Genomic DNA, 26398 nt, shown 5'->3' with positions numbered 1-26398 from the left:
TTAAAACAGTTTTGAGTTGGAAAAATCACAGTGAAATATTTTTCCCGAAATCATAATTTTTAAAGCTGATCTGAACCAGCTGTAGAAAAACGCATAAATAAAAGGATTGAGCATTGAATTTGACAAAGCAAGCCAGTTCAGTGTTTCAATGACAGAAACCGGTGTGAATTCATGTGTTAAAGGCTGAAAAATCATACAAACAAAGTAAGGAGTCCAACACAAGATAAAAACTCCCAGAACGATGGCGAGAGTTTTGGTTGCTTTTTTCTCCATCTTACTGACTGTTGCTCCGGTCTTTGTGCCGTGGATGGTGTTTGCCTGTTTCTGTGCTACGAGGAAAATCTTCAGATAAATGCACAGCATGACGATCACAGGGATGTAAAATGAAAAAATACACGCCAGAGTGGTCGATATAAGAGCATCTATTAAACATCGATCTTCACATTTGCCTTGATTGAATCCTGCAATTATGATGCCGATTCCAATGAGAGCAGAAACACTCCAGCTCACCAGGATCATCAGCGCAATAACACGATTATGTATTTTACTTCTGTAAGTGAGAGGATGACACACTGCATAATATCTGTCAACAGAGATGCAGCATAAGTTGAGAATAGAAGCAGTGCTCAGGGTCACATCAACGCTGCCTCGTATTTTGCAGAACATATCATCATGATACCAACATGAGGTTACTGTGAACGCCATGCTGAAAGGAAACACAACAACACCGACATGCAAATCAGCCACAGCCAGAGAGAGGATCAGGTAGTTAGTTGGAGTGTGAAGCTGTTTGAAGTAAATGATGGAGATTATTACCAGAAAGTTCCCACATATTGTGACGACACATAACAACCCAAGGAACATGTATAATAATACACATCCTTTAAAAGGCTGACTTATAAATATGTAAGTTGCGTTATTAGATTCATAACAGGGATGGATCTCATTGTAAACATAAGTGTTATTGAAACTGAATTCAGCATCCATGTTTCTGGGATCCTGTTTGTTTTCCAGCACTGATCATTAACTGCAAACCGTAAAACTACTTTAGCATCATTTCACAACTACCATCATATGATCATATGTCACACCATATATCTGAGCCGTCTATCAATCAGGCGTCCTTGTCCACAGACGGCAGAAAACATTTGGACATGCTGGATATTTATATAACTGTATAGCAACTCCTCCCTCATTATCATGTGATGTCAGTCATCTGTTGTCCAATCAAATAGAGAAGTTCACATTTCTTTGTGCATGAGTCACAAAAAACAAAACCTCACTCTGTCTTCAATACACTTTTTAGAATGTATACTCTTTTTTAAAGAATTATTAAACTTTTGGCTCAAAGATAATACAGGCCACCATGGTGGCTTAGTGGTTAGCACTGTTGTCTCACAGCAAGAAGGTTATGGGATCAATTCCCACCAGTGGCCATTCTTTGTAGAGTTTGCATGTTCTCCCCGTGTTTGTATGGGTTCACTCCGGGTGCTCCGGCTTCCTCCCACATCCAAAGACATGCAGGTTAGGTGGATTGAAACTTTTAAAAAAAAATTGTCTGTAGGTGTGCATGCTGGTGTGAATGTGTTTTTCTATGTGTGGCCCTGTGACAGACTGGCACCCTGTCCAGGGTGTACCCCGCCTCACGCCCTATGATTGTTGGGATAGGCTCCAGCTCCCTCGTGACCCTTAATTGGAGTAAGCGGTTAAAGATGAGTGAGAGTGATATGAATATAAGCGAGACAATGTTGTGTAATGGTGCAATACTTAACAGACAGGTGTCTCATGAGTCAATCAAGAATGCTAATAAACCTCAAACCTGAATGTTTAAGAAAGGAAAACTTAATTTTGGCTTTCTCAAAGGAGCACGTGTATGCACAATTATTAGGTAACTATTGCGTGTGTTTGTAACTATGTTATAATAGCCAAGTGGCCTCTGTGTGTGTGTGTATGTGTTTGATTACGCAGAAACTGGGGAGACCTGACATTTACCGTTTGGGATGCTCTTGTATTTTTCGTCAAGGATGAACACTACAAAATCAGAAAGTCGATAGGACAAATGTTTTTGGAGAAATCAGCAATTTAGCTAACCAGTAACAATGGATGTTGTGCTGCAATGCACCATGGGAGTTTGGTGTTTCAGGGCTTTAAATGCTGTTGTGGTTCAATGCACCATGGGAGTTTGGTGTTTCAGGGTTTTAAATGCTGTTGTGGTTCATGTTAACAGTGTTGTTAGTGTTATTGATTTATTGTGTTTTGTTGATCAATTGGTTTAGTCAGTTTAGTTAAGTGTCATGTTGCTGGCACCATAAGTGAGAAGTGTATTGCGTTTGATGTCTTCCACCACTGTCTCTGTTTATGTCTAAAATTAGAAGCTCCTGCTTGCCGCCTGAGGAATCAAAGGTCACGGACATACAATGTTGGTTTTTCGGCCTTGCCACTTACATGTAAAAAGTTCTCCAGATTCTCTGAGTTTTCTGATTATATTATGGACTGTAGATGATGGAATCCCTAAATTCCTTGCAATTAAACGTTTTTTCATGCAGTTATTCACAAAGTGGTGATCCTCACCCCACCTTTGCTTGTGAACGGCTGAGCCTTTTGGGGATGCTCCTTTTATACCCAATCATGACACTGACAATTAGTGTCCTCAGTTCCCAAATGCTTATTGAGTGTTGTTAGAAGGAAAGGCGATGTAACAGAGTGTCCTAGCTTTTTTGAAATGTGTTGCAGGCATCCATTTCAAAATGAGCAAATATTTGCACAAAAACAATCATGTTTATCAGTTTGAACATAAATATCTTGTCTTTGTTGTGTATTCAACTGAATATAGGATGAAGAAGATTTGCAAATCTTTGTATTCTGTTTTTATTTACATCCGTCCACGTCCCAACTTCATTGGAATCGGGGTTGTGTGTGTCTATATATACGAGGGCTGTCCGTAAAGTATAGGTCCTTTTTATTTTTTTCAAAAACTATATGGATTTCATTCATATGTTTTTACGTCAGACATGCTTGAACCCTCGTGCGCATGCGTGAGTTTTTCCATGCCTGTCGGTGACGTCATTCGCCTGTGAGCACTCCTTGTGGGAGGAGTCGTCCAGCCCCTCGTCGGAATTCCTTTGTCTGAGAAGTTGCTGAGAGACTGGCGCTTTGTTTGATCAAAATTTTTTCTAAACCTGTGAGACACATCGAAGTGGACATGGTTCGAAAAATTAAGCTGGTTTTCAGTGAAAATTTTAACAGCTGATGAGAGATTTTGAGGTGATTCTGTCGCTTTAAGGACTTCCCACGGTGCGAGACGTCGCGCAGCGCTCTCAGGCAGCGTCATCAGCCTGTTTCAAGCTTAAAACCTCCACATTTCAGGCTCTATTGATCCAGGACGTCGTGAGAGAACAGACGTTTCAGAAGAAGTCGGTTTCAGCATTTTATCCGGATATTCCACTGTTAAAGGAGATTTTTTTAATGAAAGACATGCAGACGGGTCCGCGCGTCGGGACGCAGCCGACGCGGCGCGGCGGCACAGGAAAAACACCTCCGTGTTGATAACCATTTGTAAAATCCAGTTGGCTTTTGATGGCTTTCAGTGGAGTGAGTATATGAGAAATTGTTTATCAGCTGGAGATGTTCCAACTTGTCCTCAAGGCTTCCAACGGAGGTGTTTTTCCTGTGGCGGAGCGTCGCGGCGGCTGCGAGCCGACGCTGCAATCCGCCCGCACGTCTTTCATTAAAAAAATCTCCTTTAACAGTGGAATATCCGGATAAAATGCTGAAACCGACTTCTTCTGAAACTTCTCTGTTCTCTCACGACGTCCTGGATCAACAGAGCCTGAAATGTGGAGGTTTTCAGCTTGAAACAGGCTGATGACGCCGCCTGAGAGTGCTGCGCGACGTCTCGCACCGTGAAAAGTCCTTAAAGCGACAGAATCACCTCAAAATCTCTCATCAGCTGTTAAAATTTTCACTGAAGACCAGCTTAATTTTTCGAACCATGTCCACTTCGATGTGTCTCACAGGTTTAGAAAAAATTTTGATCAACAAAGCGCCAGTCTCTCAGCAACTTCTCAGACAAAGGAATTCCGACGAGGGGCTGGACGACTCCTCCCACAAGGAGTGCTCACAGGCGAATGACGTCACCGACAGGCGTGGAAAAACTCACGCATGCGCACGAGGGTTCAAGCATGTCTGACGTAAAAACATATGAATGAAATCCATATAGTTTTTGAAAAAAATAAAAAGGACCTATACTTTACGGACAGACCTCGTGTGTGTGTATATATATATAATATATATATATATATATAAATATATATATATATATATATATATATATATATATATATATATATATATATATATATATATATATATATATATATATATATATTCACCCCCACACGCACACCTGTGAACAATTCTAAAGTTTCTAGTCCACCTAACCTGCATGTCTTTGGATGTGAAATGAAGCCGGATCACGCAGAGGTAACCCATGCAAACATGGGGAGAACATGCAAACTCCATACAGAAAGGTCACAGGTGGGAATCAATCCCATGACCTTCTTGCTGTGAGACAGTAGTGCTAACCACTAATCCACTGTGCTGCCCCAACACAAACCAGCTCTTCAAATGTAGATGACACCATTAAAGCAGCATTGCTTTGCCTAAAGGAGGCCTGCTGGGCTGTTCAATAGTTTTTCCCTCAGGCCATAAAACTGATTAACTCTCTGTAAGCTGCAGTCAAGCAGTTTCTTTTCATCATTGTTGTTTATTAATTTATTTGTGTTTTAAAGTGTTTTAACTTAAGTATTTGATTGCACTTCATGAGCACATGAATTTGTCTACTTGCAGTGTATTTTAAATGTATTTTAATGCTAAGCACTCTGATAAAATAGGATAATTATCATTAACAATTTTTGCTGCATGTCTGATTTTTGTTTTTTATTATACCGAAGATTTTTCAAAAACATTACCTCATGCTGTGCTCCAGGATTATATCAAAAAGTTATTTCAGAATATCAGAAAATTGTTCATATAAGTTATTTGCTGATTACAGTCTAAGGATTCACTTGGAACTGTTCCATTACTTACAACAGAAAATTTTAGTTGAGAAAGGAGGATTTAGAATAACTTTTAATTTAAATCTGGTTGCATAATCCTTTTAACATTTTTGACTGCAGTGTTTGGTTTTTAAAGTCAAACCTTGAAATTTGTAGCATATGATTGATTAGTTTTCAGGTTCATTTCACCATATTGTTTCTTCTATATTTAGAAATGTTTAATGTATGTTTAAAAGATATACAGGGTGAACACAAAAACACTCCTTGGTTTCAAATATTTATAATATCAAAAGTGACATGAATAATTTACAATTTTGAAGAAGAACAATCTGCAAAAGAGAAAAAAACTTGAGTTTCTACAATTGTAGATACTAAAATTGTAAAATTATTCATGTAATGTTTGATATTTTAAATATTTGAAACCAAGGAGTGTTTTTGTGTTCGCCCTGTCAATATGTGATGCTGTGGCCAGGACACAAGTACAAATTAAATTAATTTCTTTTCCCACTCTCCTGGTTAAATCAGGCATTATTGTTGAAAAGTACAGATTAATTATTTTAGAATATTGCTTGGGTTGCTGAAATCTCTGGATACATTCTGTTGCTCTTCAAAAAAGTTAAATGAAAATGAGAGTTTTGGTGTTAAATAGTGACAAAATTTTCATCTTTATTTTGACACTCTTTGTATTCAAAAACTCTTCATTTAAAACAGTTTCGAGTTAGAAACATCACAGTGAAATATTTTTCCTGAAATGATAATTTTGAAAGCTGATCTGAACCAGCTGTAGAAAAACGCATAAATAAAAGGATTAAGCATTGAATTTGACAAAGCAAGCCAGTTCAGTGTTTCAATTACAGGAACTGGTGTGAATTCATGTGTTAAAGGATGAAAAATTATGCAGACAAAGAAAGGAGTCCAGCACAAGATAAAAACTCCCAGAACGATGGCAAGAGTTTTGGTTGCTTTTTTCTCCATCTTACTGACTGTTGCTCTGGTCTTTGTGCTGTGGATGGTGTTTGCCTGTTTCTGTGCTACGAGGAAAATCTTCAGATAAATGCACAGCATGACGATCACAGGGATGTAAAACGAAAAAATACACGCCAGAGTGGTCAATATAAGAGCATCTATTAAACATCGATCTTGACATTTGCCTTGATTGAATCCTGCAATTACGATGCCAATTCCAGTGAGAGCAGAAACACTCCAACTCACCAGGATCATCAGCACAATAACACGATTGTGTATTTTACTTCTGTAAGTGAGAGGATGACACACTGCATAATATCTGTCAACAGAGATGCAGCATAAGTTGAGAATAGAAGCAGTGCTCAGGGTCACATCAACGCTGCCTCGTATTGTGCAGAACATATCATCATGATACCAACATGAGGTTACTGTGAACGCTATGCTGAAAGGAAACACAACAACACCGACATGCAAATCAGCCACAGCCAGAGAGAGGATCAGGTAGTTAGTTGGAGTGTGAAGCTGTTTGAAGTAAACGATGGAGATTATTATCAGAAAGTTCCCACATATTGTGACGACACATAACAACCCAAGGAACATGTATAATAATACACATCCTGTAAAAAGCTGATTTATAAATATGTAAGTTGCATTATTAGATTCATAACAGGGATGGATCTCATTGTAAACATAAGTGTCATTGATACTGAATTCAGCATCCATGTTTCTGGGATCCTGTTTGTTTTCCAGCACTGATCATTAACTGCAAACCGTAAAACTACTTTAGCATCATTTCACAACTACCATCATATGATCATATGTCACACCATATATCTGAGCCGTCTATCAATCAGGCATCCTTGTCCACAGACGGCGGAAAACATTTGGACATGCTGGATATTTATATAACTATATATCAACTCCTCCCTCATTATCATGTGATGTCAGTCGTCTGTTGTCCAATCAAATAGAGAAGTTCACATTTCTTTGTGCATGAGTCACAAAAAACAAAACCTCAGTCTGTCTTCAATGCACTTTTTAGAATGTAAACTCTTTTTTAAAGAATTATTAAACTTTTGGCTCAAAGATAATACAGACCACCATGGTGGCTTAGTGGTTAGCACTGTTGTCTCACAGCAAGAAGGTTATGGGATCGATTCCCACCAGTGGCCTTTCAGTGTAGAGTTTGCATGTTCTCCCCGTGTTTGTATGGGTTCACTCCGGGTGCTCCGGCTTCCTCCCACATCCAAAGACATGCAGGTTAGGTGGATTGAAACTTTAAAAAAAAAATTGTCTGTAGGTGTGCATGCTGGTGTGAATGTGTTTTTCTATGTGTGGCCCTGTGACAGACTGGTGACCTGTCCAGGGTGTACCCCGCCTCACGCCCTATGATTGTTGGGATAGGCTCCAGCTCCCTCGTGACCCTTAATTGGAGTAAGCGGTTAAAGTTGAGTGATATGAATATAAGTGAGACAATGTTGTATAATGTGGAATACTTAACAGACAGGTGTCTCATGAGTCAATCAAGAATGCTAATAAACCTCAAACCTGAATGTTAAAGAAAGGAAAACATAGTTTAGGCTTTCTCAAAGGAGCACGTGTATGCCCAATTATTAGGCAACTATTGCATGTGTTTGTATCTATGTTATAATAGCCAAGTGGCCTCTGTGTGCGTGTGTATGTCTTTGGTCACGCAGAAACCGGGAGACCTGACATTTGCCGTTTGGGATGCTCTTGTATTTTTGGTCAAGGATGAACACTACAAATCAGAAAGTTGATAGGACAAATGTTTTTGGAGAAATCAGCAATTTTAGCTAACCAGTAAACAATGGATGTTGTGCTGCAATGCATCATGGGAGTTTGGTGTTTCGCAGATTTAAATGTTATTGTGGTTCATGTTAACAGTGTTGTTAGTGTTATTGATTTATTGTGTTTTGTTGATCAATTGGTTTAGTCAATTTAGTTAAGTGTCATGTTGCTGGCACCATAAGTGAGAAGTGTATTGCGTCTGATGTCCACCACCGTCTCCGTTTATGTCTAAAATTAGAAGCTCCTGCTTGCAGCAGAATGTGTGAAAGACTAAAAAGTGTCCGTGCTTGTGTGTGTGTGTGTGTGTGTGTGTGTGTGTGTGTGAAACTTTGGTCCCTGAGAACCTAGGGAGAGCTGAAGTTTGGTATACGAGGTCTGTTAGAAAAGTATCCTACCTTATTTTTTTTTCAAAAACCTAATGGATTTGAATAACGTGTGCTTGCATGAGCCAACCTTGAACCTTCCTGCGCATGTATGATTTTTTTTTCACGCCTGTCGGTTGCGTCATTTGCTGTGTGAGGCTTTGTGTGAGGATGGGTGTAGTCTCTCGTCGTTTTTTCTTTGCAAGGAAATGGCGGAATGACTGGAGCAGCGCGACTGCATCAAATATTGTCACAAACTGGGCAACAGCCAGGTGGAAACCATACAGATTATTCAGATGGCTTTCGGTGACGATCCTCTGGGCATCACACAGATTAAGGAGCGGTACAACTGGTTTAAAAACGCCCGCACAATGGTGGAGGGTGCCCCGTGCTCCGGGCGGCATCAACACGCTGAAATGACCAGATCATTTCCAAAGTGAACGCTGTGATGATGTGGGACCGTCGTGTGATTATCCGTGAAATTGCGAAGAGGTGGACATCAGCACTTTTTCAGCACATTCCACTGTGAAAGAAGATTTTGCCATGAAAAGAGTGGCAGCGAAATTCATCGGCATGAAGCTGATGGCGCAGCAACAGTGCCTCCGTGATGAAACCTCACAGGACATGCCCTGACATGTCCAGCTCGTCCACAATTTCTCGGATAGTCACATGACTGAAAAGCCACCGAAAGCCATCTGAATCTTCCGAGTGGTGCAAGAGCTGGGCATGTCCCAACAAAATGGACAAACGCATATATATATATATATTCACCCCCACACTCAACACCTGTGAACAATTATAAAGTTTCTAGTCCACCTAACCTGCATGTCTTTGGATGTGAGATGAAGCCGGATCACGCGGAGGTAACCCACGCAAACACGGGGAGAACATGCAAACTCCATACAGAAAGGCCACAGGTGGGAATCAATCCCATGACCTTCTTGCTGTGAGACAGTAGTGCTAACCACTAATCCACTGTGCTGCCCCAACACAAACCAGCTCCTCAAATGTAGATGACACCATTAAAGCAGGTCTGATCTGCAGTGACGATAAGACATCCTATAGAGTGGATGTGGAACAGCTGATTAGCTTGTATAGGTTCAACAATCCTCCTAAAGTCAAAAAGACCAACGAGTCAAAAGGAGGCCTGCTGGGCTGTTCAATAGTTTTTCCCTCAGGCCATAAAACTGATTAACTCTCTGTAGGCTGCAGTCAAGCAGTTTCTTTTCATCATTGTTGTTTATTAATTTATTTGTGTTTTAAAGTGTTTTAACTTAAGTATTTGATTGCACTTCATGAGCACATGAATTTGTCTACTTGCAGTGTATTTTAAATGTATTTTAATGCTAAGCACTCTGATAAAATAGGATAATTATCATAAACAATTTTTGCTGCATGTCTGATTTTTGTTTTTTATTATACCGAAGATTTTTCAAAAACATTACCTCATGCTGTGCTCCAGGATTATATCAAAAAGTTATTTCAGAATATCAGAAAATTGTTCATATAAGTTATTTGCTGATTACAGTCTAAGGATTCACTTGGAACTGTTCCATTACTTACAACAGAAAATTTTAGTTGAGAAAGGAGGATTTAGAATAACTTTTAATTTAAATCTGGTTGCATAATCCTTTTAACATTTTTGACTGCAGTGTTTGGTTTTTAAAGTCAAACCTTGAAATTTGTAGCATATGATTGATTAGTTTTCAGGTTCATTTCATCATATTGTTTCTTCTATATTTAGAAATGTTTAATGCATGTTTAAAAGATATACAGGGTGAACACAAAAACACTCCTTGGTTTCAAATATTTATAATATCAAAAGTGACATGAATAATTTACAATTTTGAAGAAGAACAATCTACAAAAGAGAAAAAAAACTTGAGTTTCTACAATTGTAGATACTAAAATTGTAAAATTATTCATGTAATGTTTGATATTTTAAATATTTGAAACCAAGGAGTGTTTTTGTGTTCGCCCTGTCAATATGTGATGCTGTGGCCAGGACACAAGTACAAATTAAATTAATTTCTTTTCCCACTCTCCTGGTTAAATCAGGCATTATTGTTGAAAAGTACCGATTAATTATTTTAGAATATTGCCTGGGTTGCTGAAATCTCTGGATACATTCTGTTGCTCTTCAAAAAAGTTAAATGAAAATGAGAGTTTTGGTGTTAAATAGTGACAAAATTTTCATCTTTATTTTGACACTTGTATTCAAAAACTCTTCATTTAAAACAGTTTCGAGTTAGAAACATCACAGTGAAATATTTTTCCTGAAATGATAATTTTGAAAGCTGATCTGAACCAGCTGTAGAAAAATGCATAAATAAAAGGATTAAGCATTGAATTTGACAAAGCAAGCCAGTTCAGTGTTTCAATTACAGGAACTGGTGTGAATTCATGTGTTAAAGGCTGAAAAATCATACAAACAAAGTAAGGAGTCCAACACAAGATAAAAACTCCCAGAACGATGGCGAGAGTTTTGGTTGCTTTTTTCTCCATCTTACTGACTGTTGCTCTGGTCTTTGTGCTGTGGATGGTGTTTGCCTGTTTCTGTGCTACGAGGAAAATCTTCAGATAAATGCACAGCATGATGATCACAGGGATGTAAAACGAAAAAATATATGCCAGAGTGGTCGATATAAGAGCATCTATTAAACATCGATCTTCACATTTGCCTTGATTGAATCCTGCAATTATGATGCCAATTCCAATGAGAGCAGAAACACTCCAACTCACCAGGATCATCAGCACAATAACACAATTGTGTATTTTACTTCTGTAAGTGAGAGGATGACACACTGCATAATATCTGTCAACAGAGATGCAGCATAAGTTGAGAATAGAAGCAGTGCTCAGGGTCACATCAAAGCTGCCTCGTATTTTGCAGAACATATCATCATGATACCAACACGAGGTTACCATGACCACCATGCTGAAAGGAAACACAACAACACCGACATGCAAATCGGCTACAGCCAGAGAGAGGATCAGGTAGTTAGTTGGAGTGTGAAGCTGTTTGAAGTAAATGATTGAGATTATTATCAGAAAGTTCCCACATATTGTGACGACACATAACAACCCAAGGAACATGTATAATAATACACATGCTGTAAAGGGATGATTTATAAATATGTAAGTTGCATTATTAGATTCGTAACAGGGATGGATCTCATTGTAAACATAACTGTTATTGATACTGAATTCTGCATCCATGTTTCTGGGATCCTGTTTGTTTTCCAGCACTGATCATTAACTGCAAACCTTAAAACTACTTTGGTATCATTTCATGACTAACACAACATGAGTTCTCAGAATAAACAGTGCATGCATTCACATGTGCTTGATCATATATCACCATATATCTGAGCCATCTATCAATCAGGCGTCCTTGTGCACAGACGGCGGAAAACATTTGGACATGCTGGATATTTATATAACTATATATCAACTCCCCTCTCATTATCATGTGATGTCAATCTTCTGTTGTCCAATCAAATGGAGTACTTCACATTTCTTTGTGCATGAGTCACAAAAACCAAATATCAGTCTGTCTTCAATCGACTTTACATACTTTTAACAATGTATATTTTTTTTTAAATCAAAGAATAATTACATTTTTAGCAGGTAGGTGTTAATATAAGCAAGACATTGTTGTATTAAGGCATCCTACTTAACAGGCAGGTGTCTCATCAGTCAATCAAGAATGTTAATAAACCTCATACCTGCATATTTAACAAAGAAAAATTGGTTTTGTTTTCTCAGGGGAGCACGTGTGTGCACCATTATTAGGCAACTATTAGTGTGGAGCACTGAAAAAAATAACTTTTCCCATGTGAGTTGTAGATGGTCTATCCAGACCATTTGATTGTAGTTGCTGGCAAGGGGGCTCCTCAGGGCTGCCTGCTCAGTCCATTGCTTTTCATTTATCTCACACGTCTGTGCTCCAAAGTCCAACACAATCCAGCTGATCGAATTTGTGGATGACACTGTTGTAGTGGGGCTGATCTGCAGTGATGATGAGACATCCTACAGAGAGGAAGTTTAACAGCTGGTAGGTTGGGGTAGGTTTGACAACCTATCTCTCAATGTCGAAAAGACCAAAGAGTCTGTTGTGGATTCAGATCAACGTCTGAGCATTTAGGGTCAAGGTAACTTTATTTTTACCGGAAGGCAGGTTTGGTTTACAGTTCCTCCACATGATAAAAACAGTGACAGAAGTGCTTCATCCTAAAAGACAGGGCCCAGTGCAAGTAAATAAACACAGCATAAGAATAAACAGATAAATACGAGCTATATTAAAAGAGCCATGCAATCAACATGCTAACCCATAAATACTTGCTCGGTTTTATTGGCTGCAGGAACAAAGCTGTCTTTATATCACCTGGTTTTGCAGACTGGCAGTTTGTGTCTGTGGCCTGATAGAAGAGGCTGAAATTCACCTTGTATTTGGTGGGAGCCATCCTTCAAAATAAAACCAGACATCCTCTGTGACTGTGTGGTATATAGGGACTCTGGGTTAGGATGTGGCTCACCAGTCAGCCAACTAGACCACCTCACAATTTGATTCAGAGAGCCTTTATTTTTTAGGGTGAGGTTCTGAATCAAGACAGCAAGCCCTAAAATAAAATAGATTCAATATAGGGGAGATGTACATCAGTGGCTCTTCTGTTAAGAGGGTTAGAAGGCAATAAATTAGTTGGCCTCTCGTGCAACAAAGATCATTAATGGGCACTCAACACCATGCACGTGGCTAAGAGAGCCTCCTCCAGAGGCACTTCGGGTCAGGATGAGGTATCCCTCATCCTGATCTCTTCCTATCAGGGAGGTGTGGACGGTATCCTGACGAGCTGCATTACATCTCGGTTCAGAAGCTGTAGCGTGTCCCACAGGAAGACTTTACAACTTGTTGTGAGGATGCCTGAAAAGGTCATCAGTGTCTCACTCCCCTCCATGGAGGGTATATACAGGGACAGATGCAGAAAGAAAGCCCTCTATGTCAAAGACATCTCCCACTGTTCTCACATTATGTTCCATCTTTTGCCATGTGGCAGGAGGTGTTGCTTTGCCGAAACAAGGCCTGCTGTGCTGTTCAATAGTTTCTTCCCTCAGGCTGTAGGACTGATTATGTTATGTGTCGACGCGGGTTGAGGAGCGGACCTGCGTCAGACGGAACCCAGCGCTACAAATAACCAGAAAAGCGGTTCCAAAAACAATATATTTATTACACCCACTGTGCATAAAAGGTGTAAAAACAAAAACAGCGTCCCTCTGGTGGAGTGACTGTTGGCACGCTCTCCAGCGCCCGCAAGGATCAAAGCCCGGCGCTCCTGGACTCACTACCACCGCCAAACACCCCCCAGGTGGACACGACAAACCGACTCTCTTTAATGTGTGCTGACAGCATGTGTCCTCACCCTTCCCTGCTTCACGGGCTCGATGTGTCAAACCCAGGCGCGGTCCTCAGCGTCTCACAAACGAACATCACAAGGTCGAGTTCCCGGCAGTTCTGCTTGAATCACACATGCCTTAAATGCAGAATGCCATCCAATTATCTGCTTCAGCTGAAAGTCTTTAAGGTTGCATGTGAGCACCAGTCACAGGTGCTACACATGATGTTGATGAGGGTGAGGATTCTTCAGCCAGCACCTTCTCCACAGACAAATCAGTTTCCATGCCACCTGAAGAGCAAAGAAAAGAAAAGAACACCAAAACATCCAGCCACACCCCCCAACACACAACAGATTAACTCTCTGTAGGCCGCAGTCAAGCAATTTATTTTCATCATTATTGTTTATTTATTTGGATTCATAAAGTATTTTAAGTTAAACATTTGATTGCACTTCATGAGCATATGAATTTGTCAACTCATTAAGTATTTTAAATGTATTTTATGCTTAGTGCCTTGTCATAAAATAGGATAATTATCATTATTTTTGCTGCATGTTTGCTTTATTTTTTTAAATTATACCCAGGATTTTGCAAAAAGATAACCCCATGCTGTACTTGAGGATCATGTTAGAAAGTTAACTTAGAATATGAGAAAATTGATAATGTAACATAATTTGCTCAATATGATCCCTGAGATTCTGTTTGAACTGTTGTTCCATTACTTAGAACAGAAAACTTTAGAAGAGAAAAGTGTACTTGGATTTCAAAAATGTAGTGATTAGAAATTTTTGAGAACATCTTGTATAGTATTGGTATATAATGTGAAACTGGATCAGAAATTCAAATGGTCACTATCCCCATGTGAACAGTGAGTTTCACACATAACATATTTCTAAATTCTAATGCAAGTTAAAAATAAATAAATGTTATCTTGGCCAGAACACAACTATGAATTAAATGAATTTCTTTTGCCACTCCCCTGGTTAAAACAGGCATTATTGTTGAGAAGTAAAAATGATGTATTTTAGAATATTGTTTGTGTTGCTAAATGAAAACTACACAGTTTTGATTTTGAAAAGTGTGATATATATACAGAGAGTAAATGTTCATCTTTATTTTGACACTCTTTGTAGTCAAAATTTCTTCATTTAAAACAGTTTTGAGTTGGAAAAATCACAGTGAAATATTTTTCCCGAAATGATCATTTTGAAAGCTGATCTGAACCAGCTGTAGAAAAACGCATAAATAAAAGGATTAAGCATTGAATTTGACAAAGTAAGCCAGTTCAGTGATTCAATTACAGAAACCGGTGTGAATTCATGTGTTAAAGGCTGAAAAATCATACAAACAAAGTAAGGAGTCCAACACAAGATAAAAACTCCCAGAACGATGGCGAGAGTTTTGGTTGCTTTTTTCTCCATCTTACTGACTGTTGCTCTGGTCTTTGTGCCGTGGATGGTGTTTGCCTGTTTCTGTGCTACGAGGAAAATCTTCAGATAAATGCACAGCATGACGATCACAGGGATGTAAAACGAAAAAATACACGCCAGAGTGGTCGATATAAGAGCATCTATTAAACATCGATCTTGACATTTGCCTTGATTGAATCCTGCAATTACGATGCTGATTCCAATGAGAGCAGAAACACTCCAACTCACCAGGATCATCAGCACAATAACATGATTATGTATTTTACTTCTGTAAGTGAGAGGATGACACACTGCATAATATCTGTCAACAGAGATGCAGCATAAGTTGAGAATAGAAGCAGTGCTCAGGGTCACATCAACGCTGCCTCGTATTTTGCAGAACATATCATCATGATACCAACATGAGGTTACTGTGAACGCCATGCTGAAAGGAAACACAACAACACCGACAAGCAGATCAGCCACAGCCAGAGAGAGGATCAGGTAGTTAGTTGGAGTGTGAAGCTGTTTGAAGTAAATAATGGAGATTATTACCAGAAAGTTCCCACATATTGTGACGACACATAACAACCCAAGGAACATGTATAATAATACACATCCTGTAAACGGCTGATTTATAAATATGTAAGTTGCATTATTAGATTCGTAACAGGGATGGATCTCATTGTAAACATAACTGTTATTGATACTGAATTCTGCATCCATGTTTCTGGGATCCTGTTTGTTTTCCAGCACTGATCATTAACTGCAAACCTTAAAACTACTTTAGCATCATTTCATGACTAACACAACATGAGTTCTCAGAATAAACAGTGCATGCATTCACATGTGCTTGATCATATGTCACACCATATATCTGAGCCGTCTATCAATCAGGCGTCCTTGTCCACAGACGGCGGAAAACATTTGGACATGCTGGTTATTTCTATAATTATATATCAACTCCTCCCTCATTATCATGTGATGTCAATCTTCTGTTGTCCAATCAAATGGAGTACTTCACATTTCTTTGTGCATGAGTCACAACAGGCAAAAGACTTCAGCTTGGTGTGTCTTCAAGCCAGTTTTTAAAATGTAAACATTTTTTAATGAATGATTTGAATTTTAGTATGAAGATTTAATATATAAGTGAGACAAGGAGTAAAGGTGAAATATTTAAACAGCAGGTGTCTCATTAAATGTCAGGTCCTGGTTCCTCTTCATAGTGTGCAAAATTGTCTTTAAATCCACTTTCACACATGGAGTTACTTATATTTATTGACGACAGTCACCCTTTGGCTAATTATAAGTTTTGTGTCACTCTGGTCACACATAAAATTATTATTATATGCAATTATTAGGTACCTTGTATGGCTGGGGATTAATTTTAATGTTGAATAACTACAGTGCTCTGTCAATCAAAAATGTTAATAAACCTCAAACCTGAATGTTTGACAAAGGTTAAACTATTTTTTGGTATCTCAGAGTGATTTCTTATGTGTGTGCACAATTATGATGCAACTAAATGAAAAACCACCTCATTTGTTTTTCATTTATTAAAGTATAGCAAGTAAAGAACTCAAAATTAACAAACCATTTGACATTTCAACAATGTTCAGTGTCCAGTAGAGCCACCCTTCATTTTAATAAGTGTCATGATTCATGGAGTCTGTCAGTTTCTTGATCTGTTGAACCACATGTGTGATGCTCATGTTTAAGAAGACCCCACAAGTTCTCTCTTGGGTTTAAGTCAGGTGAGAAAGGGGGTCTTGCAATTATTCTCTCATCTTTGTGACCTTTACTGGCTCGCCAAGCAGTGGAGTAGTTGTATGCATGTGATGGAGTGTCGTCCTACATGAAAATCATGGCCTAATGGATGATGCAGACTGCCTCGTACAGCAGTCGCCACATTCATTCAGACACAGCACATGCACTTCTTGATTTGCATATCGCTCGCGCTTGAAACCCATTCCCACGGCAGGCAAGATAAGGTCGTATTGTCAGCTGATCGTGTTCGCAGCATTCACATGGCATGTAGTACACAGGTCGGACACATCATGCCGTGGCATGATATGCTGCACGAAATCATCACCCATGTCGCATTGTGGCCGAATGACGCTCTTGAGGCAGCCTTCACACCATTGGCCAAAAGACAGCAAGTGCCATGCGACTGCCCATTCGACCCCTTCTTGACAGGTGTTGGCCAGAGTCCAGGTGCCATGCACGAACATCTAACACCTCTCACGGGGCACTTAGAAAAGGCAGGACTGTTCAAGCAGCTGGCACGAGAGTAGAGGGCAGGTGACCACATTCGAGCTGCGCTGTGCAAATGGCCCCACAATGTCTAAGTGCCCCACGAGTGTGTTGCCCCAATGCCCATGCAACACGTGGCATGCGAGTGTGTTGTGCCACCCCAACCATGAACCAACATTGTCAGGTGCTGCTGAGGTGGCTGGAGTGCAATCGCTGTCCAGTGCAGCGTGCATCTGGACGGCTGTAATGTCCAGATGGAACAGCTGACCGCTGTGTACTCGCAACTCAGCTAGAGGACATATGTTGTGCCATCAACAACATGAACATCACTCCACGCAATGCACATGTGTGGGCAGGCTCTCATGCACCCATGACATGCTGATAAGTATGTACAGACAAGACCACATGGGGACTGGCCAGCCACGTCTGAGCGCACATGACATGGCAAGGCGCCTCTCAGCTGATCGCCGGCCAGCGAGTCACTGACAACTTGAAATGATGGCTCAGTGCACGATGTGTTAAATTAAAAACACAGAGAACACAGCCAGGACAGGTATAGAAATAAATACTACAATAACTGCATACATAATTACATAACAAATACATAAAATAATCACAGAACACAGAAACCGAGAGTGACATTTTGTTCTGTGAGCTGATCTCAAACAGTAACAGCAGCAGCTGTTGGGATCTGTGGACACACATGTCACAGCTGGAGAACACGTACTCCAGCTGTGGTTACACTTCTGTTGCTGGGACTTGGGACGGTGATCAAGATGGCGCCTGCGTTTGGCTTCGCCGTCGCTGCTGTCCGCGTACCTGTTGTGTGTGTGTTGTTGATTGTCATCCTGCTGGTCTACGATGGTCTTGCTGCTCACTGTGTGTATGACCATCAGGCTCTGCTCAATATCCGAGCTTCTATGGAGAACTATGGGGCTTCATTCTCGTCTTCTTTTGGTGATGAGCTCTTTCGGTGGCCTCCGTTTGTGCCATTAGCCGGTGATGCTAGCGCCAGTCAGCGCTACAGGAGCTCCCGCGGACGCAGACGAAGGCGGGGAGAAGAGCCGGTGTGCAGGTGAGGCTGAGGCTGTTCTGGAAACGCGGAGTTGTGGGAAAATGTCTTCGATACCGTTTGATCAACTTGCTTTCTCCGGACGTGTGGATGTACGGCCCATCTCCCTCGCTGGATCATCACCGGCGGCCCTGCTGTCTCCGTCAGGTGTTTCCTGATTTTCCCGTGGCTGTGGTGGCCCCCCCGCTGGCTTGTGAAACCCGCAGGCGAAGTGGTTCGTCTCCGTGGGTCTTGTGTGCCTTCCCCCGGCAGTCTGCTGTGGAGAATCCAGCTGCAGCTCCTCTCAGGATGGCGCTGTTAAATGCACGCTCCTTTGCTAGCAAGACTTTCATTTTGAATGATTATATTCGCTCCAAGGACCTGGAATTTTTGTTTCTAACTGAAACCTGTCCCAAAAATTTCAGATTCTTCAGCTCGCCGAGTTTGTGTGGACGTGGTGGCGGACTTGCTGCGGTCTGTAGGACCAGCTTTGTGTGTCGACGTGTGAGTTCAGAATCGTTTCCATCTTTTGAATCACTGATTTTAAAAGTTGGGAGAACTAATCCTTTTTATTGTGTTTTAATATATCGTCCACCTGGTCAATGCACTTCCTTCCTCAAGGAGTTTAGTGACTTTTTATCTACAACTCTCAAGCTGTCCTGACTTTTAATTGTTGGTGATTTTAATTTCCATGTTGATGATGCTTCTGATAAATCTGCTGCTAAATTCATCAGTCTGATGGAATCTTTCAACTTGATCCAACACGTGTCTGGCCCCACACACAGCAAAGGTCATGTTTTAGATCTTGTTTTTACTCTGGGTCTTAATATTGAGTCTATTTATTCTGAGGATGTTTTTATTTCTGATCATGTTTGTATTCTTTTTAATTTGTCTCTTAATCTGGATTGTCCGTCTGCTCCTCCTGTGATCTGCTCTCTCATTTTTAATCATTTTACTGCAGATGTATTTTCTGCTGCTTTTAACCTTGATGAGTTGTTTAGTTCAGATGATGTTGATATTTTAGTTAATTCTTTTAATCATCATTGTCTCTCAATTTTGGACAGAGTGGCTCCTTTTAAAACCAGACACGGCCCTCTGAATAACTCCTCCCCCTGGATGAATGACAGTATTCGTAGTGTTAAGAGATCATGTGGGAAAGTGGAGCGGTTGTGGAAATCTACAAAGCTCCAGGTCCACCTCCTTCATTTAAAGGAGCTTTTAATCTCTTTTAATAATATGGTGAAAGATGTGAGGGCTGCTTATTTTTCCACTTTTATTTCTAATAGCCGACGGAATCCAAAAATTTTGTTTGACACAATCAGAGACATTGTTACACCTGCATCTCCTGCTGCTATCATTCAGTCAAATGAAGACTGTGACAATTTTTTGTCCTTTTTTATCAGCAAAATTCGTGATATCAGGGCAAATATTAATCCCTGTCTTTCTTCTTCTGTTCCCTATCTTACCCGGCCATCAGTTCTGGATAGTTTTAAACCTATATCACTGAAAGAGCTCACTGGTCTGGTGGACAGATTGAAACCTTCCTCCTGCCCACTTGATATCATCCCTACCTCCTTTTTTAAAAAGGTCTTCCATTCTATTGGCCCGGTTGTCTTATTGATAATAAATAGATCACTGCTTTCCGGCTATGTCCCTCAGTATTTTAAACAGGCAGTTATTCACCCTCTTTTAAAAAACCTAATGCTGATCCTTCACTCCTTCAAAATTTTAGACCAATTTCAAAGTTGCCTTTTATTTCCAAAGTCTTAGAGAAAGTGGTGGCCAAACAGCTTAATGAGGATTTAGCTGAACATAATATTCTTGATAAATTCCAGTCTGGGTTCCGCCACTTGCACTCTACAGAAACTGCCCTTCTCAGAGTTTCAAATGATATTTTAATGCGCAGAGATACAGGTGAATATTCTGTGCTTGTCCTTTTGGATCTCTCTGCAGCTTTTGACACGGTGGATCATGGAGTTGAGAGACTAAGGACTTGGATGGGTATTTCTGGGTCTGCTCTGGACTGTTTTTTGTCTTATCTTTCACACAGGACTTTCGCTGTTGCTGCTGGTAAAATTTATGTCCTCCTCTGCCATGCTATCCTGTGGTGTGCCTCAGGGTTCTGTTCTGGGACCTATATTGTTTGCTCTATACTTGCTCCCACTTGGTCATGTCTTGAGTAGTTTTAAAGATGTCTCCTACCACTGTTATGCGGATGACATCCAGCTGTACATCTCATTCACTCCTCAAACGGTCTCTAGGATATCTGCTCTTCAGAACTGTGTTGAGGTTATTGGTGACTGGATGGCGGCCAACTATTTGTCCTTAAATATAGCAAAGACTGAGGTCCTTGTTTGTGCCCCTGATGAGTTTGTTCCCACTGTGGTTGGGAATCTTGGTTCTCTGGCCCCTTTTGTTCGCTCACCAGTGAGGAACTTGGGTGTTACGTTCGATCATGCCCTCAATTTTGACGCGTATGTTACCCACCTGGCACAGTCTTGTTTTTTCCATTTGCGCAATATTGCCCGTCTGCGCAGCATTGTGTCTTGGGCGGGGATGGAGATGATCATTCATGCATTTGTGTCATCACGTTTGGATTACTGTAACTCTCTATTTTTTAGCCTTAGCAAGTCCTCTTTGGACCATTTACAAACGGTTCAGAATGCGGCTGCGAGGCTGCTGACAAGGTCATCAAAGAGGTCACATATAACCCCAATCCTCTCCTCCTTGCACTGGCTCCCCATCCATTTCAGACTTCAATTTAAAATTCTAGTACTGACTTTTAGAGCTCTGCATGGTCAAATGCCATCTTATATCACCGAGCTATTACATCCATATGTGACAAGTAGGTCTCTGAGGTCTTCGGACCTGGGCCTATTGGTTGTGCCTAGGACAAGACTGAAGACCAGGGGAGACTGTGCTTTCGAGGTGGTGGAACCTAAAATGTGGAATGCATTGCCTTTGGACCTATGCTCCGTGGACTCTGTTGAAACTGTCGGGTTTAGAATACTGTATCTTTGATAAGAGGAAGAGACAACCAGGCAATAAAACAAGTGAGAGATAGAATTCAATTTAAGCTCGCGAGGAGTGCAGTCAGGCTGTACACCAAAGCTACACTAAAGTCTGGCCTGCGCTCCCGCTCTTTTTATTTAGGACTTCCCTACATACATGGGCGGTACAGCTCCTGAGGGGAAGAGTGATAGCGCGTGAGCTGTTGCCGCAGAACTGCTGATTGCACAATACATTCAGGATGTTCAGAACCTTTTTAATCTTGGGCTCGATTAAGATGTGTTTAAGACATCTAACGATTAATCACACTTCTTCTGACAAAAGGACTGATGTATCACAATCACACTGTGGTTGGAACATTCAATTCTCTATTCTTTATCTCACTGCTCAGCTTTGGCTGCATCCTGCATGAGTCATCTTCACATGTCCTGAAAAAGAGCTTAGCGTGCACACAGAAATACCACAACTTGCAGAAACACGTCATGTCACATATCTTAAGTAACCTTCACCCATCACATCAGTACAATACACTTTATCAGAGCAGAGAGAACACAAAACATGCATGATAAAATAAAAGTGTATCCACAGAATAACGCCAACAGAAACATTTAAAGTGAAGCTAAAGACCCTTTTGTATAGGCTGGCTTTTACCTAGTTTTTATGATTTTATGTTTCTGCTGTTTTTAATTTCTCTGTTCTTATGTGAAGCACTTCGTGATTTCTATCTTGAAAGGTGCTATATAAATAAACCTTACTTACTTACTTACTGTGTTATGACGGCTATGACCTTACAACACCCCACCTCAAGGTGTGTGCATGTGCATGCTGTCCTCACGTGGAAATACATAAAAATATATCGCGTTTGCAACAGACAGCAGCAAATGCTCCAGTGCGCACAACATCAGGCAGCTGCCCCATGTGACAAGCTCCACGTGATCATGTGAACACTCAGCTGGCAATTGAATGTCAAGTCCACTATGTGAGTTATAGGCCATATGACGCGGCGTACTTTGGTGCACCGCTCACTGGACAAAGGCATACGTGGGGGCGGCTGGCAGTACTTGGGAAAAATGAGCGCAGACTGATAACGTTATCACAGATAAGACATGGAAGTGACGGGGGAAAAACAGTTTGTGTAAGCTCATTATTTTTTGCTTTTTACAGTGTGTTTGGGTCACCAATTAATTTAATTCTGACACAGATACAGTATCTTCTATTCTTTGAATCAACAGGTTGGATTTCAGTGAAATATTTTCAGAAATGCATATAATTGTACATGTATAAGTATTCCATAAAATAAAATGATGAATTATGGATGGCAAATATGTGAATGAAAGTCCTGATGCAATAACAAAAGCACATCACTTCAGACTTCACAATCAGTGTCTTTATTTTGTCATTTCACCTGGGAGTTGTGGGGTTTTGCAGGTCTTGGGTTTAAGCATAATTGTCATGTCATCCTTGGCCACCATGTGGGTGCACCCCTGCATATTTAATCATGAGGCCTATCACAAGGTGTTAGACAAGTATGGAGGCACATACAGTGGGGGAAGTAGTACTCAAATCTTTTAATTCAGTCAAAGTAGTAATGCTACCCTGTAGAAATACTCCATTACAATTAAAATTCCTGAATTGGAAATGTTGCTGAAATAACATACAATTTGTATCTGCATCAAAATCTACTTGAAGTTCCAAAAATAATAGTACTCTTTACACACAACATCTGATTTCAATATAATTTATCTTATGTGAATGGCTTTTAATGATTAATGCATTAACATATATTTATATACGTATTTAGTAAAGGTGTAATGGTACATGCATTTATATTGAACCATTTCAGTACGGGACATTCGGTTTGGGACACTGCTGTTCACAGGTAAGTTCATGTTGCATATGTTTACATTCAGTGTTGCCAACTTAGTGACTTTCTCGCTAAATCTGGCGGCTTTCCAAACCCTCTTGACGACTTATTTTCTCAAAAGCGACTAGCGACAAATCTAACTACTTTTCCTGGCGTAATGGAGACTTTGAGAAGTTATTTTATTTTAACAAGTGATGGCCAATTTTAATGGCAAAATAAATAAATAAACCAAGAATTAAGTTTATTTGTGGTTCTATATATTTTTAAGGTGGTTTTACTCAGTTTTTGCATCTCCTACAATGTTTTTGTTTTCAAAATTTTATTTTAGAAGTTATACAATATTAACAAACATTAAACGGACAGTTAATAGAAAGAGATAGAAAATAAAATAAATTGTACAAAAGTAAAGGGATTCTTTAACATTAATTGTCTTAAAAATCACTTATAAGAGTGTAACAGTATTGGACAAGTTAATTTTTCTGGTAAAAATATGTAGGTTGAATAAAATTGAACAGGGCTTCATGCTGGAACTGTTGTGCCACTCTTTACTTGTGAAAAGGTTTTGTTAAAAGCTGTTTACTAGGAATTTTTTTTAATAATATTTCATACATTTTTCGTTTATTTGAGAACATTTTATTTAACTTATTATCAGGCTGCACTTTGCAATTATTTTATTTTCCTTTTTGTATAATGTTACAATAAATGTTTGGTTTAAACAACAAGCAAATTTAGGTTTTGCATTTTGTTCCCATACCGTGCTGAAAATGAACCGAACCGTGACCTCAGAACCGAGGTACGTACCGAACCATGATTTTTGTGTATCGTTACACCCCTAGTATTTAGATATTTATAACATAACATTTATTGTTGCTGCTGGAAAAATTGGCGTACATTTTAACTTTAATGTACTCTGTCAGTCAAAAGTGTGGACACAAAGGGTTTCATTCAATTGATTACTGGACTGCTTTCTGTGATGAGAATTTGTGGGATCCCCAAGTATTTACTGGACATCACAGCCAGTTTATTCCCAGTTACTGTGAGTGCCATGGAGGCAGAGACGCTGAGTTTTTCCCAGTGAAAATTAACTTTTATCATGGATGTGTTCAGTACTTGCTTGGACTGGGCGTTGGATAGGGATGTGGGAGCCAACGGCTTCATATTCATTTGATTACATTTTGTATTGTTTATCATATTCTATAAACTAATCTGTAACGAAGATTGTCAGATAAATGCCGAGTAAAAAGAACAATTGCCTTGAGTTGATTAAAACAAGATAAAATAGAAATACTCTAGTACAAATTTAAACATATAAACATATGCACAATACTCGGGCAAATACACAGTTATTCACACACACACACACACACACACACACACACACACACACACACACACACACACACACACACACACACACACACACACACACACACACACTGTTTGAAGGGAAACCAGGCACCGCTCATCACACAGCCAGTACCATCCCTACAGTGTCTCAAAATGATTTTGCTCTATTTTGGAATAAGGCTGAGATGTGGAAAAAAGTGAAGCGCTGTGAATACTATCTGGCTGCAGTCAAGCAATTTATTTTCGTCATTGCTGTTTATTAATTTATTTGGATTTATAAAGTGTTTTAACTTAAGAACTTAATTGCACTTTATGACCACATGCTTCTGTTCACTTCTAGTGTATTTTAACAATTTATTTGAGTGTGAGAGTGTGTGTTTACTGGTCAGACAAACACCGTGTGATTTTTATGGACATGGCTGGATGTACAAATAAATGAACCTTGAACCTTTAAATCTCTGATAATTGTTGCAGCTTTATCACACACCTGCCAACAGGATGTATCAAACACTAAGTCAGAACAGTTTAAAGTTTGTAAAATCACCTCCAATTAGTTTCCCAGAAAGAATCATTCTTAGAGCTGATCTGAACCAGCTGTAAAAGAAAGCATAAATAAATGGATTGAGCGTTGAATTTGACAGCGCGAGCCAGTTCAGTGCTTCGATCATTGAACGTGGCACAGGAGCATAAATGAATGAACGAACAGTGGTGCAAAGAAAGAACGGAAGCCAGCACAATAGGAAAAACTCCCATCACAACAGCCAGAGTTTTTGTGGCCTTTCTCTCCATCTTTCTGACTGTTGCTCCAGACTTTGTGTTCTGGATGCTGCGTGCCTGTTTCAGTGCAACAAGAAAAATCTTCAGGTAGATACACAGCATGATGATCACCGGGAGATAAAATGATAAAATTAGTCCTATAATATTTGCAAGTATTAAATTAATCATACACGTTTCATCACATGTTTTCGTATTTAATCCTGAAGTGATGAATCCAATTCCAGTCAGGACAGAAAGTCCCCAGCTTACTGTGATCATAGTTGCCACAACATGATTATTAATTTTAGTCCTGTATGTCAGAGGCTGACACACTGCATGATATCTGTCAATAGAAATACAGCACAAGTGCAAAATTGAAGATGTGCACAGTGATATTTCAAAAATGCCTCGCACTTTGCAAAAAAAGTCTTTTTGAAACGCACATGGAGCTACTGAATATTCCATCGTTAGGGGAAAAACTAAAAGTCCCACCAATAGATCAGCCACAGCTAGAGAGAGGACGAGGAAGTTAGTCGGAGTGTGAAGCTGTTTGAAATAAATCACAGAGATTATTACAAGAAGGTTTCCACATATCGTGACAATGCACAATATACTCAAATAAACATGAAGTAATACACACAGAGCAGAAATGTCCTTCATCAGTACAAAATAGGCGTCTATTTGATAGCAGGGATGTATGTTAATCAAACCATGAGAACTGTTGCTGTGGAATTCCACATCCATGTTTGTATATTTCTCTAATTCTAATGGAAATCAGTGATGTTCCCAGTTATTTCCAGTTTCCTGATTGCAGTTTTAAAATGTTTTGTACACATCCACTACAATTTTTCCTGACTAAAATAATAGGGAAATGTTGCCTTACTCTGTATGCATTTCTATTTCCTAAATATTAAATCATTCATGTACCTGTACTCCCTGGTACTGTGTCATTTTCTCACTGTGCTGGAGTTATTTATCAATGTCTAGCTCATGATAAATGCATCAAATGTCTTTCATCCAATCACAGGTAAGACACTGGATCCAATGAGATGAAATATTGTTTATGCACAAAGTTAAGTCATGTCTGGGAGCATGCGCTGGTGCTGTGCTGGAACTGCCTT

General features: G+C 39.8%; 4 protein-coding genes and 1 pseudogene across 4 annotated transcripts; all 5 read right to left on the bottom strand.

Moving 5' to 3' along the window:
* On the bottom strand, positions 1-987 carry LOC117502795 (trace amine-associated receptor 1-like). The gene has a single exon (XM_034161907.1). It carries the CDS (start codon positions 985-987, stop codon positions 1-3), a length of 987 nt encoding a protein of 328 aa, XP_034017798.1.
* Positions 988-5759: 4772 nt separating this feature from the next.
* LOC117502793 (trace amine-associated receptor 1-like) lies at positions 5760-6746 on the bottom strand. Its single transcript, XM_034161906.1, has one exon. It carries the CDS (start codon positions 6744-6746, stop codon positions 5760-5762), a length of 987 nt encoding a protein of 328 aa, XP_034017797.1.
* Positions 6747-10426: 3680 nt separating this feature from the next.
* LOC117502792 (trace amine-associated receptor 1-like) lies at positions 10427-11413 on the bottom strand. Its single transcript, XM_034161905.1, has one exon. The coding sequence runs from the start codon at positions 11411-11413 to the stop codon at positions 10427-10429; it is 987 nt and encodes a 328-aa protein (XP_034017796.1).
* A 3323-nt stretch (positions 11414-14736) lies between these two features.
* Positions 14737-15723, bottom strand: LOC117502791 (trace amine-associated receptor 1-like). The gene has a single exon (XM_034161904.1). It carries the CDS (start codon positions 15721-15723, stop codon positions 14737-14739), a length of 987 nt encoding a protein of 328 aa, XP_034017795.1.
* A 9313-nt stretch (positions 15724-25036) lies between these two features.
* Positions 25037-26021, bottom strand: LOC117502790 (annotated as a pseudogene).
* Positions 26022-26398: the final 377 nt, after the last annotated feature.

Source organism: Thalassophryne amazonica, chromosome 21 (genome assembly GCF_902500255.1).
Source record: "Thalassophryne amazonica chromosome 21, fThaAma1.1, whole genome shotgun sequence".
In the NCBI taxonomy this organism is placed as follows: domain Eukaryota; kingdom Metazoa; phylum Chordata; class Actinopteri; order Batrachoidiformes; family Batrachoididae; genus Thalassophryne; species Thalassophryne amazonica.
This window is presented reverse-complemented; position numbering and strand designations above follow the sequence as displayed.